The sequence below is a fragment of the Mirounga leonina genome, unplaced genomic scaffold, assembly GCF_011800145.1.
Source record: "Mirounga leonina isolate KUSES-001 unplaced genomic scaffold, KU_Mleo_1.0 Mir_127, whole genome shotgun sequence".
Lineage (NCBI taxonomy): Eukaryota > Metazoa > Chordata > Mammalia > Carnivora > Phocidae > Mirounga > Mirounga leonina.
The window spans coordinates 61,566,291-61,585,093 of NW_023270316.1; the positions used below are offsets into that span (position 1 = coordinate 61,566,291).

The following is an 18,803-nucleotide window of genomic DNA, read 5'->3' on the forward strand; positions in this document are numbered from 1 at the left end:
TGATTTGCCTGTGAATTTTCTAAGTGTCAGTGAGTTTATAAGTTCAAGGGTAGTTATAGCCAATTTGAACCAAAAAAGGTAAGTCTGGAGGTCATGTGATGTCTTACTCTGTCTGTTTTTAATCCTTTAGCGCTGCCCGGAGTGAATTGACAGCAGTATCCTCTGAAGGACTCTCCAGTGCAAAGTGAGCTATGATGAATACATATATAAATATGTATCTGTACACACACATACATTGAAATTTGGGATGTTTGCTCTCAGGAGCACCCATGGGAATACCCAGTTCCCTTGATACTGTTTGTAAAGTCTTCTCATGGTAACCTACTATATATAAAATTCTTTGTCTTTTGAACAGAGGTAGAAAAAAGATGAATGGGTCATAGAAGGAATTCTCTTTTCCCTAGTCTTCACCCTTAATACTAGCAGCCAAACTGATAGGAAACTCAGATTGCCTGTGTCTGTGACTCTTCTGGAGTGGGTCAAGGGAGGAGAAAAACCTTTTTGGAGAAAGGAGAATAATAGTAAATTGTAAACAGTAAATGGTATGAGTGGACAGGATGCAGAGGATGCCTCAGCAGAGAAGAGTGGAGCTAATAGACCCAGATCTGTCTATGTTTTGCCACCATGTGCAACTGGTCCCCCAAGCCTGGACCCACCATCACATTGGATAGAGTCATTGACTTAGGCTTGTGGTGACTTGATACCATCTGAAGGTTGAAAGACATCCATGATTCCTAAAGAGCACAGATGGGTTAGAGGAACTTCAGGAATTTAGGTTAGTCAATAGAAATGTATACTTACACTGAGGTAAATAAATAAATAAATCCCACCATAAAAGGATGTTGCACACTGGGTCAGATTCAGTAGTAAAGAACTATATTTAACCTTGAGTCATTAGTTTTGGTTTTTTTTTTTTTTTTGACAGGTGTAAGGTATTCATTACAAACATATAAAGCCTCATTTCTGGGGGAAATGATATACCAGGTTTCAAATAACTGATTTATGTGTAAATTTTTAAAGAGTCAACTATTTTGCAAGTTAGAGAATAATGTTAACTAATTTGAACCAAAATATGTAGTCTAGAAAATCATGTAGTCTGACTATGGCCCTTTTTAATCCCTTAGTACTGCTTTGAGTGAATTAACAACAGGAACTTCTGATGGAACCACCAAGGAAATGTGAGATATAAACAAAACCATACACATATAAATATATGTACAGAGAGGGAGGAAGGGAGAAAGAGAAAGATTGAGATTTTGGAGATTCATTTTCAGGAGCATTCATGACCTTTAGTGTCCTGGACACCGTTTCTAAATCTTACTGTGGTATATGTAACTTTCTGTCTGGTTTGGGTGGAGTTGGATAAAAGAACAGGTCATAAGAGGGATGCATCTTATTCCTTGTCTGTTTGTAACCCTTAGTTAGTAGCCACCAAAACCCCTAGGAAACTATCATAATGCTCAATGTATGAGACTCTACTAAAATGGAACAAGAGAGGAGATAAATCTATTTTGGAACAGGGAGAAGGTTCAGGAGTGAAGAAATGTACACAAATTTGATTCATTGTTTTTTTCCCACAGGACTAAGATTCTCATTAAAAGCGGAGAAAGCCTCATTTGTAGGGAAAAAGTAAATGCCAGGTTTCAAATGACTGGTTATTTTTTAGGTCAACTAGATTGCAAATTGTAGCATAGTTGTAGCTAATTTTCATCTAAAAACAAGTCTAGAGAGACATGTAAAGTCTTAAAACGTGCATTTTTAATCCTTTAGCAATGACCCAAGTCAGGTGAAAAAACTAACTTGTGTTTGACCATTTGAGGAAAGGTGGGATATAAACATACGGAGATAGAGGAAGGGAGATACGGAGATTGTGAAATTCATTCAGGAAAGTATTCATGGCAATAGAGTTTCTTTGGCACTTTATCTAAAGTCTTTGTAAGCTTCAGTATATAACTTTCTTTCTCTTTTGGATCTATTTGGGGGAAAAAGAACAGATCATAAAAAGAAATAGTCTGTTACCTTTAGTAGCATCCAAAACATTTATGAAACTATCAGATTGTCCAAGTATGAGACTCTAGGTACTCCCTAAGATTGTGGGCCAAGAGAAAACAGAATTGAATTTGGAGCAAGGAGGAATCAGTGGTGGGTAGGGAGCAGAGGAACCCTCAGCAGAAAAAAATGGATCTAGTAGACCCTGGATATGTCTCTCACCTCCCAGAGTGCTGTCACCATGTGAATTTGGTGCCCCAAACCCACCATCACACTGAGGGCAGCCCCTGCCTCAGGTTGGCAGTTACCTGACCCTCTCTGAGGTGCAGAAAAGATTTCTATGAGGGGTTAATAGGTGCTGTAGGGACTTAAGACAGAAGATTACAATGGCAAGCAAGATGAGTATCTACAAACTCAGTTGAATTTGAAATAAATTTAACCACAAAATGGTATTACACTTGGTAATTAAAAGAAGTGTACATAAACCTGATTTATTAATTTTTCCACAGGACTAAGATTTTCATTACAAACAAAGTTCATTTCTAGGGAAAAATTAAATACTAGGCTTCAATGAGCAGATTAAGATGTAATTTTTTCAGGTCAACTACATTATAAACTGTAGAGTAATTGTAGCTAATTTGCATTTAAAAATCAGTGTAGAAAGACATGGAGTCTTACTATGTGCATTTTTAATCCTGTAGCTATGATTCAAATGTGTTGAAAAAAGTAACCTGTGTTACAGCCACCAATGAAAGGTGAGATATAAATATATAGAGGGAGAGGAAGAGGGATACTAAAGTTTGTGAGATACAATTAGTTATGGAGTCCTTGTCTCCAAAAATTATTTAAATCCTATCCAAGGAAAAGATATCCATGATAGGTGAAGAGTAGAAAGTGGTGGAGGGACTGAGGTTCTAAATAACTAATTGACACATTTTTAAGAGTTCCATCAGTTTATATATGTAGAGCAAATGTATCTAATTTCAACCAAAAAAAAGTCTTTGAAATCACTTGGTTCCATGTACATTTTTAATCCTTCACACTGACCTGAATAAAGTAACATCAGAAGTATTTGACTGCTTTAATATATTTCAGCTTTCAGTGATGATGCATTAAAGACTACTGATGTCATTTATTTGGGTCAGTGCTATATATACATTGATCTCTCTACATATAGAGAGAGCCGAAGAAAGACAGAGGGACACAGAGGAAGACAGAGGCAGAAGACAGAGAGACAAGAGATAAAGAGACTGGGGGTGGGGGGCGGGGGAAGGAGAGACAGAGAAAGGGGAGGGGTGGGAGGAAGGAGATGGGGAGGGAGATGGGTGGGGTAGAGAAAGCTAGAGAGATTTGCAAAATTCAATCTTGGAAGTACCCATGAGAATACAGAGTTTTCTGGACAATAGGTCTAAAATTCTTTCTAAATATTTAGGTCGTCCAGTGAGCAAAGTCATGTTTACTATATCCTTTAGATTCAAGGAATTTTTTTGTTCAAATAAATTTTTACATTGCTGTTACATGTAGCAAATCTCTAACGATATGTTTTTGCATTTGTTGGTGGTTCAAGTATAACAGAACGACTCTCCAGGTTCCATGATGATGATGAAGAAGACATTGTCTTTCTCAATTCATATGAGTAAGTCAGTTTGAAATTTGGAGGAAGGGGACCATCAGTGGATCTCTTATCTTTGCAAAGGTAGAGCTTGTACTGAGGCAAAGAGAAAAACTGTGGAAAGGTATCAAAATGTTTGAGAGGGAGGGCACACAATAATGACTCGAACTTGCAGATGAGTACCATGCTTGAAAAAAAAATTTCCACACTTTCACAAATAAATGTTCTTCTAGTTTAAACATGTGAAAATACTCTTAATAGATAATAATTTTAAAGCAAATTTTTTTCTTAACAGAGGATTGCAGAATGCTACTTAATCCTTAGTTGTGTTCTTTCCCCATTTTTCTTCTGAATATATTCTGGTTCCCAGTTTTGTGGATTTTGTCTATGAGCAAATGGGACTGAGAACAAAAGTGAACACATTTTTCTGATTAAGGGCCTCTTCACGCTCATTGGGATTTTATTAATTTTGACTTGTGTCTGAGTAATCTCGCTGAGAGTACTTCCTATTGCAGTGACCTGAAGGCATTTTTACCGTATATTCATGGCAAGGGAACAATACGTTCTTAAAATCACATGTGTCTGAATTGCAGAAATATTCATGAGATTTTTCTTCTTTTCTCTTTGCCACTTATTTAACCATTCAGCAGCTTGTGCCAATGTTGGAGAGTGACTAGTGCTGAAGAGGAAATTTACTGGTCACTGTTGGAATTTTTTTGCTGTCTAGAAAAAGATTATATGGAAAATAAAGAGGAGACCAATGAATCCAAACAGTTCTCCGAATTATCCATGAATTAATTTCCATTTTCTATGACTTTTCATCATGGGCCATCAATGAAGACTTCATTCTGCTACTTAATTAAATCATAGGTCTGCATATTAGCTATATATTTTCTGCAATGAGGCTGCCCAGGACTGGAGCAAAATTTGTTTTGTTTTGTTTCTTTTTTTTTTTTTTTTTAGTTTTTAATTCCAGTATAGTTAACATACAGTGTTATATTAGTTTCAGGTGTACAATGTAGTGATTCAACAGTTCTATACATTACCCGGTACTCATCATGACAAGTGCACCCTTTATCCCCATCACCTATTTTACCCATTCCCCCATCCACCTCCCTTCTGGTAAACATCAGTTTGTTCTCTATAGTTAAGAGTCTGTTTACAGCCATTGGGGAAAACAGTATGGAGGTTTCTCAAAAAGTTAAAAATAGACCTATCCTATGATCCTGCAATTGCACTACTGGGTATTTACCCAAAGAATACAAAAACACTAATTCAAAGGGATACATGCACCCCTATGTTTATAGCAGCATTATTTACTATAGCCAAATTCTGGAAGCAGCCCAAGTGTCCATGTATTGAAGATGTGGGGTGTGTGTGTGTGTGTGTGTGTGTGTATGCATGCACACAATGGAATATTATTCAGCCATAATAAAAGAATGAAATCTTGCCATTTGAACAACGTGGATGGAGCTAGAGTATAATGCTAAGCAATGTAAGTCAGCCAGAGAAAGACAAATACCATATGATTTCACTTACATGTGGAATTAAACAAACGACCAAAGGGGGGAAAAAAGAGGGGCAAAATTTGAATAGACTGAGCAGGGCAAGCATTTCCTTCTTACCCCCTCCAAACAAAATAAAGTGGGGTTTTGTTGGTTTTGTTTTTTAAATTGCCAACGCTTACTACATAGATAATGGTAGTATTTGCATTAGTCTCTGTGAGAAACACTGGTGTTCCTGGCAAGGGAGTTGAGATTTGGAGTAAGAGCTGAAATTAATGCTTGGCTTTGGCATCTAAGACTTACGTGGCACTTGGCAACTCACTAAATCTCTTTGAACTTTAAATCATTCATCTGTAAACTGGTAATATTTCTATCTACCGTACCTATTTACTGGGTATTGCATAATTAAAAACTAATAATAAAAGTAAAATAACAGGCGTGAAAGTGCTTTCAAAACTAAAGTACCATAAATAAATTTTATGCTAAAAGCCAAAAATAACAGAAGTTCTATTAGGAAAATCAGAAAATACAGACAAGCAATAACTCCACCCATAAATAGTCATTCTTATTTTCTGATACCTATTATTTTAGGTTCCTTAAACATTTTTTATGGATAAAGTATCATGCTTACATCCTTTTTTTAATTAAGCTTTTAATTTTAATTCCAGTATAGTTAACGTACAGTATTATATTTCAGGTGTACAATATAGTGATTCAACAATTCTATCTATACATTATTCAGTGCTCATCATGATAAGTGTTCTCTTAATCCCGTTCACCTATGTCATTCATTTTCCCACTAACCTCTCCTCTGATAACCCTCTGTCTGTTCTCTACAGTTAAGAATCTGGGTTTTTTTTGTTGTTGTTGTTGTTTTTAAGATTTTATTTGTTTATTCATGAGAGACAGGGAGAGGCAGAGGGAGAAGCAGGCTCCCAAGGAGCAGAGAGCCCGATGCGGGACTCGATCCCAGGACCCTGGGATCATGACCTGAGCCGAAGGCAGACGCTTAACCATCTGAGCCACCCAGGCGCCCAAGAATCTGGGTTTTTTTGGTTTGTCTCTTTTTTCCCCTTTGTTTGTTTCTTAAATTCCACATATGAGTGAAATTATACGGTATTTGTCTCTGATTTATTTCATTTAGCATTATACTCTGTAGCTCCATCCATGTTGTTGCAAATGGCACGATTTCATTTTTTATGGCTGAATAATATTCTTGTGTGTGTGTGTGCGCACACGCACACACGTGCGCACACACATCTTCAGCCATTCATCTATCAATGGACACTCAGGCTGCTTCCATATCTTGGCTATTATAATTACTGCTATAATAAACGTAGGGGTGCATATATCCTTTCAAATTAGTGTTCCATATTCTTTGGGTAAATACAAATAGTGTGATTACTAGATCATAGGTAGTTCCTTTTTTAATTTTTTGAGAAACCTCCATACTGTTTTTCACAGTGGCTACACCAGTTACATTCCCACCAATAGCACACAAGGGTTCCTTTTCCTCCACATCCTCACCAACACTGCTTGCTTCTTGTGTTGTTGATTTTAGCCATTCTGACAGGTGTGAGGTGCTATCTCATTGTAGTTTTGATTTGCATTTTCCTGATGGTTAGTGATGTTGAGCATCTTTTCATGTGTCTGTTGGCCATCTGTATGTCTTTTTTGGAGAATGTCTGTTCATGTCTCTTGCCCATTATTTAAATTGGATTATTAGGTTTTTTTGGTGTGCAGTTATAAATTCTTTACATATTTTGGATACTAACCGTTTATCGGATATGTCATTTATAAATATTTTTTCCCATTCCATAGGTTGCCTTTTGGTTTTACTGATTGTTTCCTTTGCTGTGCAGAAGCTTTTTATTTTGATGTAGTTCCAATAGTTTATTTTTACCATGCTTATATTCTTTTTAAAATCGTTTCTCTGCTTGACTTATTTCACTTAGCATAAAAAAAAATTTATGTAGAACATAAGGAATAGCATGGAGGACATTAGGAGAAGGAAGGGAAAAATGAAGGGGAGAAATCAGAGGGGGAGACGAACCATGAGAGACTATGGACTTCGGGAAACAAACTGAGGGTTTCAGAGGGGAGGGGGGGGGTGGAGAGATGGGTTAGCCCGGTGATGGGTATTAAGGAGGGCACGTATTGCAATGAGCACTGGGTGTTATACGCAAATAATGAATCCTGGAACACTACAGCAAAAGCTAATGAAGTACTGTATGGTGACTAACATAATGTAATAAAAAATGTAAAAAAATTAAAAAGAATAAAATAAATTTGTTTCTTAGTGCTGTATCATGAATATATTTCCAGGTTAATAACATATATGTATGCATTTACAACATTATATATTTTTGAGGAGATTATGCTAAGTGAAATGTCAAGCAGAGAAAGTCAATTATATGGTTTCACTTATTTGTGGAACATGAGGAATAGCATGACATTAGGAGAAAGAAGGGAAAAATGAAGGGGGGGAATCAGAGGGGGAGACGAACCATGAGAGACTGTGGACTCCGAGAAACAAACCGAGGGTTTTAGAGGGGAGGGGAGTGGGGTGATGGGTTAGCCCAGTGATGGATATTAAGGAGGGCACGTACTGCGTGGAGCACTGGGTGTTATACATAAACAATGAATCGTGGATCACTACATCAAAAACTAATGATGTATGGTGACTAACATAACATAATAAAATTAAATTTTAAAAAATAAAATAAAATTTCAAATTTTTTACTGTTGCCTGAGGTCCTGCCAATAGCTGAGTTTATTAATTTTTCAATTTTTAACAGCTATGTAATGTCATGGCACAGATGTGCCATAACTTATTTTTTTCATGATTCTAAATTTATTGACTTATTTTTTTTAATTTAAATTTTAGTGAACATACAGTGCAATGTTGGTTTCTGGAGTAGAATTCAGTGATTCATCACTTACATGCAAACCCAGTGCTCATCACAACAAGTGCCCTCTTTATTTATTTATTTATTTATTTATTTATTTATTTATTTATTTTAAAGATTTTATTTATTTGAGAGCGAGCGAGAGAGAAACAGCATGAGAGGGGAGAGGGTCAGAGGGAGAAGCAGGCTCCCCGCTGAGCCGGGAGCCCGATGTGGGACTCAATCCCAGGACCCTGGGATCATGACCTGAGCCGAAGGCAGTCGCTTAACCAACTGAGCCACCCAGGCGCCCAACAAGTGCCGTCTTTAATACCCATTACCCATCTAGCCCATTCCCCACCCATCTCCTTCCATCAACCCTCAGTTTGTTCTCTATCATTGAGTCTTTTATGGTTTGTTTCCCTCTCTCCTTTTTTCTTTTTCCCCTTCCTATATGTTCATCTGTTTTGTTTCTTACATTCCATATATGAGTGAGATCATATGGTATTCATCTTTCTCTGGCTGACTTATTTCACTTAGCATAATACACTCTAGTTCCATCGACATCGTTGTAAATGGCAAGATTTCATTTTTTGATGGCTGAGTAATATTCCATTGTATATATATACCACATCATCTTTATCCATTCATCAGTCAATGGACATTTGAGCTCTCTCCATATTTTGGCTATTGTTGATAATGCTGCTATAAACATAGGGGTGCATGTACCCCTTGGAATCTGTATTTTTTACCCTTTGGGTAAATACCTAGTAGTACAATTGCTGGATCCTAAGGTAGTTCTATTTTTAACTTTTTGAGGAACCTCCATACTGTTTTCCAGAGTGATTGCACCAGTTTGCATTCCCACCAACCATGCAAGAGTGTTCCCTTTTCCCGCATCCTTCCCAACGTCTGTTATTTCCTGAGTTGTTAAGTTTAACCATTGTGACTGGTGTGAGGTGATATCTCACTGTGGTTTTGATGTGCATTTCCCTGATGATGAGTGATGTTGAGCATCTTTTCATGTGTCTGTTAGCCATCTGGATGTCTTCTTTGGAAAAGTGTCTATTCATGTCTTCTGTCCGTTTCTTAATTGGATTGTTTGTTTTGGGGGTATGTTTGATAAGTACTTTATTAGATTTTGGATACTAACCCTTTATCAGATATGTCATTTGCAAATATCTTCTCCCATTCCATAGGCTGCCTTTTAGTTTAATTGATATAACTTGTTTAAATAGTCAGATATTGCTGGATATTGTTTACAACATTTTACTGTTGCAAAAAATGAATATTTTTAAGACCAAATCTCTGTATGTTATTTCCTTATGATAAGTTCTCAGAAGTAGAATTCTGTGTCAACAAAAATGTTTATGAGGCTACTGATATTTTTTTATTATACATATACATTTTTTAAAGATTTTATTTATCACTATACAGAAGTTTCTAATCTTTATGCAATAGAATATATCTGTACATGTCTTTATGATTCATGCCTTTAGAGCTTAAAAGCTTCTACCCAAGATTTTAATATATCAAAATTTCTTCTATGTTTTGAATTTATTTTCCACATTTAAAAAGAACATCTTCCCAGAATTTTTTCTGTATTAAGGTATGAAGTGTAGGAATTTGTTTTTCTCCTGAGTGACTACTAGTTTTTCAACATCAAAACTGCATCACCCTCCATTGTCTTTGCCTATTTTAATGATCTTTATTGCACTTATCACCTTATAACTTACTATGCTGTTTACTTATTTATTGTATTTATGGTTATCTTTACAATAAAAATACAAGCACCATAAAGGAATAATTTTTTTTTCTATTTTAAATGCTGTCTTTCCAGTGCCTAAAGCAGTACCATGGCCCATAGTAGGCATTCAATGAGTTTGGTTGAATTAATTAACCCATTATTGAAAAATATTTTTCAATGATTTTTAAATCCCTATTATATTATGAATCTTTACATACTGACTGCTTCCAGAATCTATTTTACTCCATCATTTGGCACACTTTTCACACATTAAGGTATAATTTACAACACACTAAACATGTTTTTAACTTAAGGTACAATTTATATATAATGAATTTTATGCATTGTGTGGCAGTTCTGTGAGGTTTGACTAATACATTCATGTAACCACCACCATAGTCATGATAAGAACAATTGTATCATCTCCTTAAAGTTTCTCAATTCCCTTTGTGTTCAGCCCCTTCCACAACCTCAGCCTGTGGCAATCACTGATCTGTTTTCTCTTACAGTTTTACCTTTTACAGAATGTCATTTAATAGATTTGAGTGGAATTATAGCCAATTGAAATTGGCTTCTTACATGTAGAATAATGCATTGGAGATTTATCCATATTAATACATGTATCAGTATTGCATTCCATTTTATTCCTGACTTGTATTCCATTATTTGAATATACCGTATTTTCTTATCCATTCACTGATTGCTGGACATTTGGATTATTTCCACTTTTGGCCTATTATGAATAATGTGGCTATGAACATTTGCAAGCAAGTCTTTCTGTGGACATAAGTTTCATTTTATCTTTGGTTAATGCTGAGCAATAGAATTGCTGAATCTTATGGTAAAGAGTATGTTTAATAGAAATAGTTTCCAAAAAGGCTACCATTTCACATGTATGGGGGTTCTGGTTGCTCTGTATCCTCACTTGTAATTGGTTTGTCCATCCATTTTGTTTAGTTTTTTGAGACAACGAATAGATGAGTGGAGATATCTCACTGAGACTTAAAATTGCATTTTCATAATGACCAATGATGTCAAGCATTTTTTCTTATGCTTATTTACTATAGATTATTTTGATGAAATGTCTGTCCAAATCTCTTGCCTGTTTTTATTTTATTTTAATTTTTTATTTTTTTAAAGAAAGGATAAGTTAAACTTTATTAATGTGATATATTAATGGAACAAATTCATGTAACTATATGGCAGCATCATCATTAAGTCAAAAATTAGTTTATTTAATAGTTTTAATCAATTTTCCCTCTGGTCTCCAATATCTATTATTTTGTAAGTCGTTCTATTGCTAATATTTCCCAGCATTTGGAGTAAATTATTTAAAATTTTAAATGCTTTTTCTTTTTTAGGTTTTCAGTAATACCTCCCTGAACATGCCCAATCTCATCTTGCCTGTTTTTAAATTTTTTTCCTTATTGTTGAATTTTGAGAGTTCTTGATATATGCTGGATACAAGTTTTTTATCAGACGAATGTTTTACAAGTATTTTCTTCCGATCTGTAGCTTGTCTTTTCATTCTTTTAATAGTGTCTTTTGCCCAGTGGAAATTTTAAATTTTGAGGAAATCTAATTTTTTCTTTCATGATTGGGGTTTTTGTGTTCTAAGAAATCTTTTCCTAATCCAAGGTGACAAATGTTTTCTGTTTTCTTCTAGAAGTTTCATAGTTTTAGGTTTTACATTTAGGTATATGGATCCATTTTGAGTTCATTTTTGTGTGTGTTGTGTGATACAGGTGGAAGAGCATTCTTTTTGCAAATATATGTCCAGTAATTCCACTATGGTTTCTTGTAAGATTCCCTTTTCTCCATAGAATTGCCTTTGCATCTTTGTTGAAAATCAATTGGCCATATACAGAATCTATTTCTGGACTCTATTTTGTTCTACTGTTTTGTGTGTCTGTTCTTTCCTTTATACCACATTGTCTTATTTAGCTTTAGAGTAAGAGTTTAAATCAGGTAGTGGTATCACTCTGCCTTTCCATATAAATTTTAGAATCAGGTTGTCAGTATCTACAAAAAATAATGCTGTGATTCGTTTTATTAAGATTGTGTTGAATCTGTAAATTGGTTTGAGGAGAATTGACATCGATATTGAATCTTCTAATCTATGAACATGATACATTTCTTATTTGGATGATATTTTCTTTCATCATGTTTTATAATTTTCAGCATGCTAACCCTGCACATATTTTGTTAATTTATACCAAAGTATTTCGTGGGTTGTGGTGCTAATATAAATGGTACAGTTGCTTACATTTCTATTTTTCAATTGTTCATTGCTCATCTACAGAAATATAATTGAATTTTGTATATCGGCCTTTATTTGGTAACTTTATTAAATTCACATATTAGTTCCATTAGCTTTTATGTAGATTCCTTGGGATTTTCTTGGTAGAACAAGCATATCATCTGCAAATACAGAGAGTGTAATTTCTTCCTTTCTAATCTGTATTTCTGTTACTTCCTTTCCTTGCCTTATTGCACTGACGAAGGCCTCCAATAAAATCTTGACTAAAAGTGTGAACTGACACCCTAAATTCCTAATCACTGGAGAAAATTTCAGTCTTTCATCATTAAGATTGCTATTAGCCATAGGTTCTTTTTGTAAATGGCCCTTGTCAGGTTAAGGAAGTTTCTTCTATTTGCTGTTCACTGAAAGTTTTTATTATGAATGGGTGTTAAATTTTGTTTAAAAATATTTTTTACATTGTGAAAATTAATAAAAGGAAATCTCATTCAAATGGACTTGGGAGGCTTGGCAGGGGGAGGTCTCATACTCTAACACTTGCTGTCAATTGCAAATCCGACAGAAAGAGACTTTGCAAATCAATACTACTACAGCCCAGCCAATGAGAAATAGTCACAACTCAACCAATGAAAAGCCACGATACTTCAACCTCCCAGTTTACTGTTTTACTTGTACTGTTTACAACCTCCCAGTTTACAGTTTATTTTTAGTTTATAACAGCCCCTTCCAACTTCCCCCTTTCCTCTATAAAAGAGTGCTTCTCTCCTTTGTGGTTTTGCCATAGCTTGCTTGTCCTGGATTGCAATTCTCTGCTCTTCCCAAATGAACCCATTTTTGCTGGTAAAATAACTGGCAATTTTATTTTTTTCTTTTTTAAAAATATTTTTGGGCACCTGGGTGGCTCAGTTGGTTAAGCGACTGCCTTCGGCTCAGGTCATGATCCCAGGGTCCTGGGATAGAGTCCCACATCAGGCTCCTGGTTCAGCAGGAAGCCTGCTTCTCCCTCTCCCACTCCCCCTGCTTGTGTTCCTGCTCTCGCTGTCTCTGTCTCTGTCAAATAAATAAAATCTTAAAAAAAAAAAATTAAATTAAATTAAAAATATTTTTTATTTAAGTTTATTTGTACTTGGTGATCAAAAATGGGATCCAGAGAAGACCCCCAGCAGCTCTGAGGCTGGTGAGCAAACAGGTGCCCATACTCACAGAGCCAATTCCTGAATAAACTAATTTTTGCTAGTAAAATAACTGGCAGTTTTATTATTTTTCTTTTTTTAAATATTTTTTATCTAAATTCAATTTAATTAACATCTAGTGTATTGTTAGTTTCAGAGGTAGAGTTCAGTGATGATTCATCAGTTGCATATAACACCCAGTGCTCATTATATCAAGTGCCCTCCTTAATGCCCGTCACCCAGTTACCCTATCCCCCCACCCCACTCCCCTTCAACAACCCTTAGTTTCTTTTCTAGAATTAAGAGTCTCTTATGGTTTGTCTTCCTCTCTGTTTTCATCTATTTTTCCTTCCCTTCCCTTATGTTCATCTGTTTTGTTTCTTAAATTCCACATGAGTGAAATCATATGATAACTCTTTTTCTTTTTCTTTTTTAAAGATTTTATTTATTTATTCATGAGAGACAGAGAGAGAGACAGGCAGAGGGAGAAGCAGGCTCCCCGTGGAGCAGGGAGCCCAATGCAGGACTCGATCCCAGGACCCTGGGATCATGACCAGAGCCGAAGGCAGACGCTTAACCGACTGAGCCACCCAGGCGTCCCATATAACTCTCTTTTTCTAACGGACTTATTTCGCTTAACTTGATACCCTCTAGTTCCATCCACATCATTGCAATGGCGAGATTTCATTCTTTCTGATGGCTGAATATTATTCCATTGCATATATATGCCACATCTTCTTTATCCATTCATCTGTCGATGGACATCTGGGCTCTTCCCATAGTTTGGCTATTGTGGACATTGCTGCTATAAACACTGGGGTGCAGGTGCTCCTTCGAATCACTACATTTGTATCCCTTAGATAAATACCCTACTAGTGCAATTACTGGGTCGTGAGGTAGCTCTATTTTCAACTTTTTGAGGAACCTCCATACAGTTTTCCAGAGTGGCTGCACCAGCTTGCATTCCCACCAACAGTGGAGGAGGGTTCCCCTTTCTCTGCATCCCCGCCAACATCTGTCATTTCCTGACTTGTTAATTTTAGCCATTCTGACTGGTGTGAGGTGGTATCTCATTGTGGTTTTGATTTGGATTTCCCTGATGGCAGTTTTATTTTTAAGGTTAACATTACTTGGTGATCAGAAGTGGGATCCAGAGAAGACCCCCAGCAGCTCTGAGGCTGGTGAGCAAACGGGTGCCCATACCCACAAAGCCAGTTGTGCTCACTGCTTTCTCACCCACCCTGGGTTTTGAGGGTAAGTTTTCTCCTGGATTTTGAGCTCTACACTTTGTGTTCAAGCTCTTCAGACTTTATTCAGGATCTGTTTTAAGGTCTTGTGTTTTTTGTTTTTTTGGGTTTTTTTTTTTTTTATTTGAGAGTACTCATTTGGCCTTTGGGCCAACTCTTTTTCAGAACCAGACCATTCCTGTTGGAACTGTGCCAGTTTGAACTTTGTTGGCCTTTGGTCTGGCCCCCTTTGGGGATTGGACCACTCCATCTGGAACTGTGCCTGTCGGAGCTACACTAGCCTTTCGTCTGACTCCTGTTTGGGATCAGACTGTTCCTACTGAACTGTGCTAGCCTTTCGTCAGACTCCTTTTTGGAACCACATTTTTCCTGCTGGAACTTTGCTGGCTTTTCGTCTGGTTCCTTCTAGAACCATGCTGCTTCTATTGAAACTGCTGTTTAGGAATTTTTCTCATTGCTCTAAAGAAAAACCTCTAAGAAATGGGAAACGGGATCCCAGTCATCAAAATGCTCTGAGGGCTGCCTCCTCCCCCCTCCTCCACCGCTACTGGGACTCTGCTGGTTTTATGTTTTAAAACTATGGTCCCTTCACATGTGCATTTCTAACTAAGTGGACTGACCTAACCAAAAATAATTTATAACTTCAGTGGCCTTATAAGAAATTTCAATCTCCCCAAACTTGATTTTACTCAAAATTAAGTTGGAAAGCATGGCTCTAAAACAAACAAAAAACTGAATGGGACACCTCTTTTAAATGGTACCTTGAGGCTTCCAGATGTATTCAGGATTCTGTTTGCCTCTTTGTAAAATACTATTTCTTTGGTTTGTTTTTGTTTTTGTTTTTTAAAAAGAATCTACGTTCAGTTAACCAACATATAGTACATCATAAGTTTTTGTTGTAGTGTTCAACGATTCATTAGTTGCTTATAATACTATTTCTAAATTAACTGAGCCAAACAAACAACTGAAAGGAGTCAAAATGGCTTCTGAGGCCTTCCTCCACCCACCCCCCTGCTGCAGACACTAGAAGCCACCTTGTGCTCAGGCCCCACCTCTGGGGCCACTTTCCTCTCTTCACTCTACCGAACTTGCCTTTTGCTCCTAATCTATCCCCACTCCTCTCCTGAAACTATTAAAACCTGCCTCTTTAAAGTTAAGTCTTGTGAGTACCTAAATAAGCCTCAAGTTTCCCACATTCCCCGGACTAAGGCCAAATTGAGAACCATAGTTAAAGTTTCTTGAAGTGACTGAAGACCTCCATAAATTTGCTGAAGAATTTAGTATAATTATTCAGACTTACCAGCCTGGTTTCTCAGGTTTATATCAATTAGTCCACATGCTTGTTGGTAAGGGCCAGGCCAAACATTAGATGAAACTAGCTGGTGTGCAGCCACACCCCAACAGACTTTTTTTTTTTTTAATTATTATTCAGTTAGCCAGCATATAGTACATCATAAGTTTTTGATGTAGTGTTCGATGATTCATTAGTTGCCTCTAACACCCAGTACTCATCACAACACATGCCCTCCTTGATACCCATCACCCGATTACCCCATCCTCCCACGCCCCTCCCTTCTGTAACCCTCAGTTTGTTTCCTGGAGTCCAGAATCTCTCATGGTTTGTCTTCCTCTCTGATTTCTTCCCATTCAGTTTTCCCTCCCTTCCCCTGTGGTCCTCCACACTATTCCTTATCTTCCACATATGAGTGAAACCATATGATAATTGTCTTTCTCTGCTTGACTTATTTCACTTAACATAATCCCCTCCAGTTCCATCCAGGTCAATGCAAATGGTGGGTATTCATCCTTTCTGATGGCTGAGTAATATTCCATTATATATATGAACCACATCATCTTTATCCATTCATCTGTTGAAGGACATCTCGGCTCCTTCCACAGTTTAGCTATTGTGGACATTGCTGCTATGAATGTTGGGGTGAATGTGCCCCTTCTTTTCACTACATCTGTAAAGAACTTATCAAACTCAATACCCCCAAAAAAATAATCCAGTCAAGAAATGGGCAGAAAACATGAACAGACACTTCTCCAAAGACATACAAATGGCTAACAGACACATGAAAAAATTTTCAACATCACTAACCATCAGGGAAATACAAATCAAAATGACAGTGAGATACCACCTTACACGAGTTAGAATGGCAAAAATTAACAAGACAGGAAACAACAAGTGTTGGCGAGGATGTGGAGAAAGGGGAAACCTCTTACACTGTTGGTGGGAATGCAAGCTGGTACAGCCACTCTGGAAAACAGTATGGAGGTTCCTCAAGATGTTAAAAATAGAGCTACTCTATGACCCAGCATTGTACTACTAGGTATTTATCCCAACAGACTCTTAGTCTAGGATTGGTGATGGTCTAGTGAGGCCAAAGAAAAGACCCAGAGACAATGACTGAAACAAAGGTTTATTGGGGGAACTTAAGTACAGGGAGTCCAGCAGTAGCCAACTGGACAAAGCCTCCACTACTAGGAGCTATGTACAGCAAGTTTTTATATCCTAGCAACTTACTCTACCAACTCTCAGTGGCCCTTCCCCTCCTTGCATGCCCAGCATTTCCAAGGAGATCAAGGCCTGCCACCTGGACACCCTGCATTAGAAGGGAGATGCCCCAGAACCATTGACCTTGAACACTCAACAGTATGTTTTTTTGCATATTCTGCTTGATGGGAATATAGAGGGAGGACAGGATCTCTACATTCTCAAGAAGTGATTAACGGGCATTTGGGGTATGCTTGTATGAACTAGCTATCCAGCATGTACCATACACTCCATCCCAACACACCGTGAATGGCCTGTACATTCTTTACATGCCTCTCTTTCCATGATGTTCCTGGAGCTAGGTGTGCCGAGGTGCACTGCAACCAAATCCCACAGCAACAGTATAAGCCACAACATTCAAATGATAGGAGAACACAAATAACTAAGAAACTACAAAACATTCTCCCAGGAAGAAAGCACTAGCAGAGTCAGTAGCCAGGGAATCGGTAGCTTTAACGTGTGTGTTTAAACTAGCCATGACTTGAGAAATGTGGGAAGAGTCAGGTACATACATGCAGCAATCTGTCTTGATGACAGCACATGTCAGGAGCCATTCTATTTTGCAGAACTGCTTGTCTCAATTGGAAACTCTCTCCAGTAAGGAGGATGATTGCCTTATGGGTGGAATTAAAGGTGGTAGTCATGTGTTTGGCTAAAGCCTATACCTGCCATTCTGTGTCAGTGGTGGGCCACAGAAGGGGAGAGAATGGACAGGGGTTAGAACAACCAAAATGTTCTGCTGTTTCTATGTCAGGCCCTGACCACCTCCCAATTGGTAGGCTTCTCCTATAAATGGGTGAGCATATGGCCTGGCAGGTAGGGGCACCCCCAGCTTCAGCACCTAGTTTAGTTATAGGGTAAGTAGGGCCAGCCATGGGTACCACGTGCCCAAAGCCTTCCCCACAGAGAGGGGAAGACACCCACAGGAATGGATGCTTATTGTTTCCATAGCCAGGTACCAGCAGTGATGAGTGCAGGGTAATTGCATTGTTGTGTGGGTATCTATCCTACATTATGACCTGTAGCATTTGTGGCCCTGTTGTGCCTCTCTATGCTCAATGGGGCCACTCCCATAATTTGTACCTGGGTTGCATTTAATCATCCCGAGCCATCTCAAATGGTATATTCTATTGGCAGAGTCTTATTTATCTTTTCCCATATCAATTGGAAAATTTTGCTCTTTGTGTCTTCCTGGGCAGGGAGCCTGGATACCTAGTGAATATGGGTCAGTCCAGGTAGGGGCCTGAAGGTGTTACACCAAGTATATAAGCATTCCCAAGTGCTGAGGTTGGCAGCTTAGATTTGTCAGAGGAGGCCCATGGTCGCTCCTAGGGGAAGTTCACTACACACCCAACAGCTGGTCTTGTTCTATAGAGAAGTTGTGGTCAGGGCCCATTTGGTAAATAGGTTTCCTATGCAGAATCTAAGGGCAAAAAGTAAGATGCTGAGTGGGCACTAGAAAAGGCAAGTCACAATCCTCTAATAGAATGCAGGAGGTGGTGGTGTTCTGAGATAACCCCACCCCTGGCTGCAGTTTAGCTCCAGATTGACAGTACCAAATCATTTTCTCCTCTTCTGCTACATGGCGGGGCAAATCTGAAAAGGATAGTGGGGTTATAACAATGCTCCATAGGGCAATTATGATAGTGTCCCTTTTTATGAGAGGCCTAGGGTTATGTATCTTCATTGTTTTCAGTGGAGTGGTGATGGTTAGGGCATGTTCTATCCCTATCCTACACGGCTGAAAACCCAAAACACTGTGCACTTGTTTGCCATTTCCAGGGCTACTTAATTACATGTTCTCCTATAGATAGATCTTGTGACAA

General features: G+C 37.7%; 1 protein-coding gene across 1 annotated transcript in view; it reads left to right on the plus strand.

The window, feature by feature from the left end:
* Positions 1–18,803, plus strand: part of LOC118009477 (phosphatidylinositol 3,4,5-trisphosphate 3-phosphatase TPTE2-like) — a 136,022-nt gene that overhangs the window by 19,119 nt on the left and 98,100 nt on the right. The window contains exons 6-7 of the mRNA XM_035003487.1: positions 131–184; positions 3,557–3,625. Of these exons, the coding sequence (XP_034859378.1) occupies positions 131–184; positions 3,557–3,625 (123 nt within the window). The remainder of the gene's footprint in view (positions 1–130; positions 185–3,556; positions 3,626–18,803) is intronic.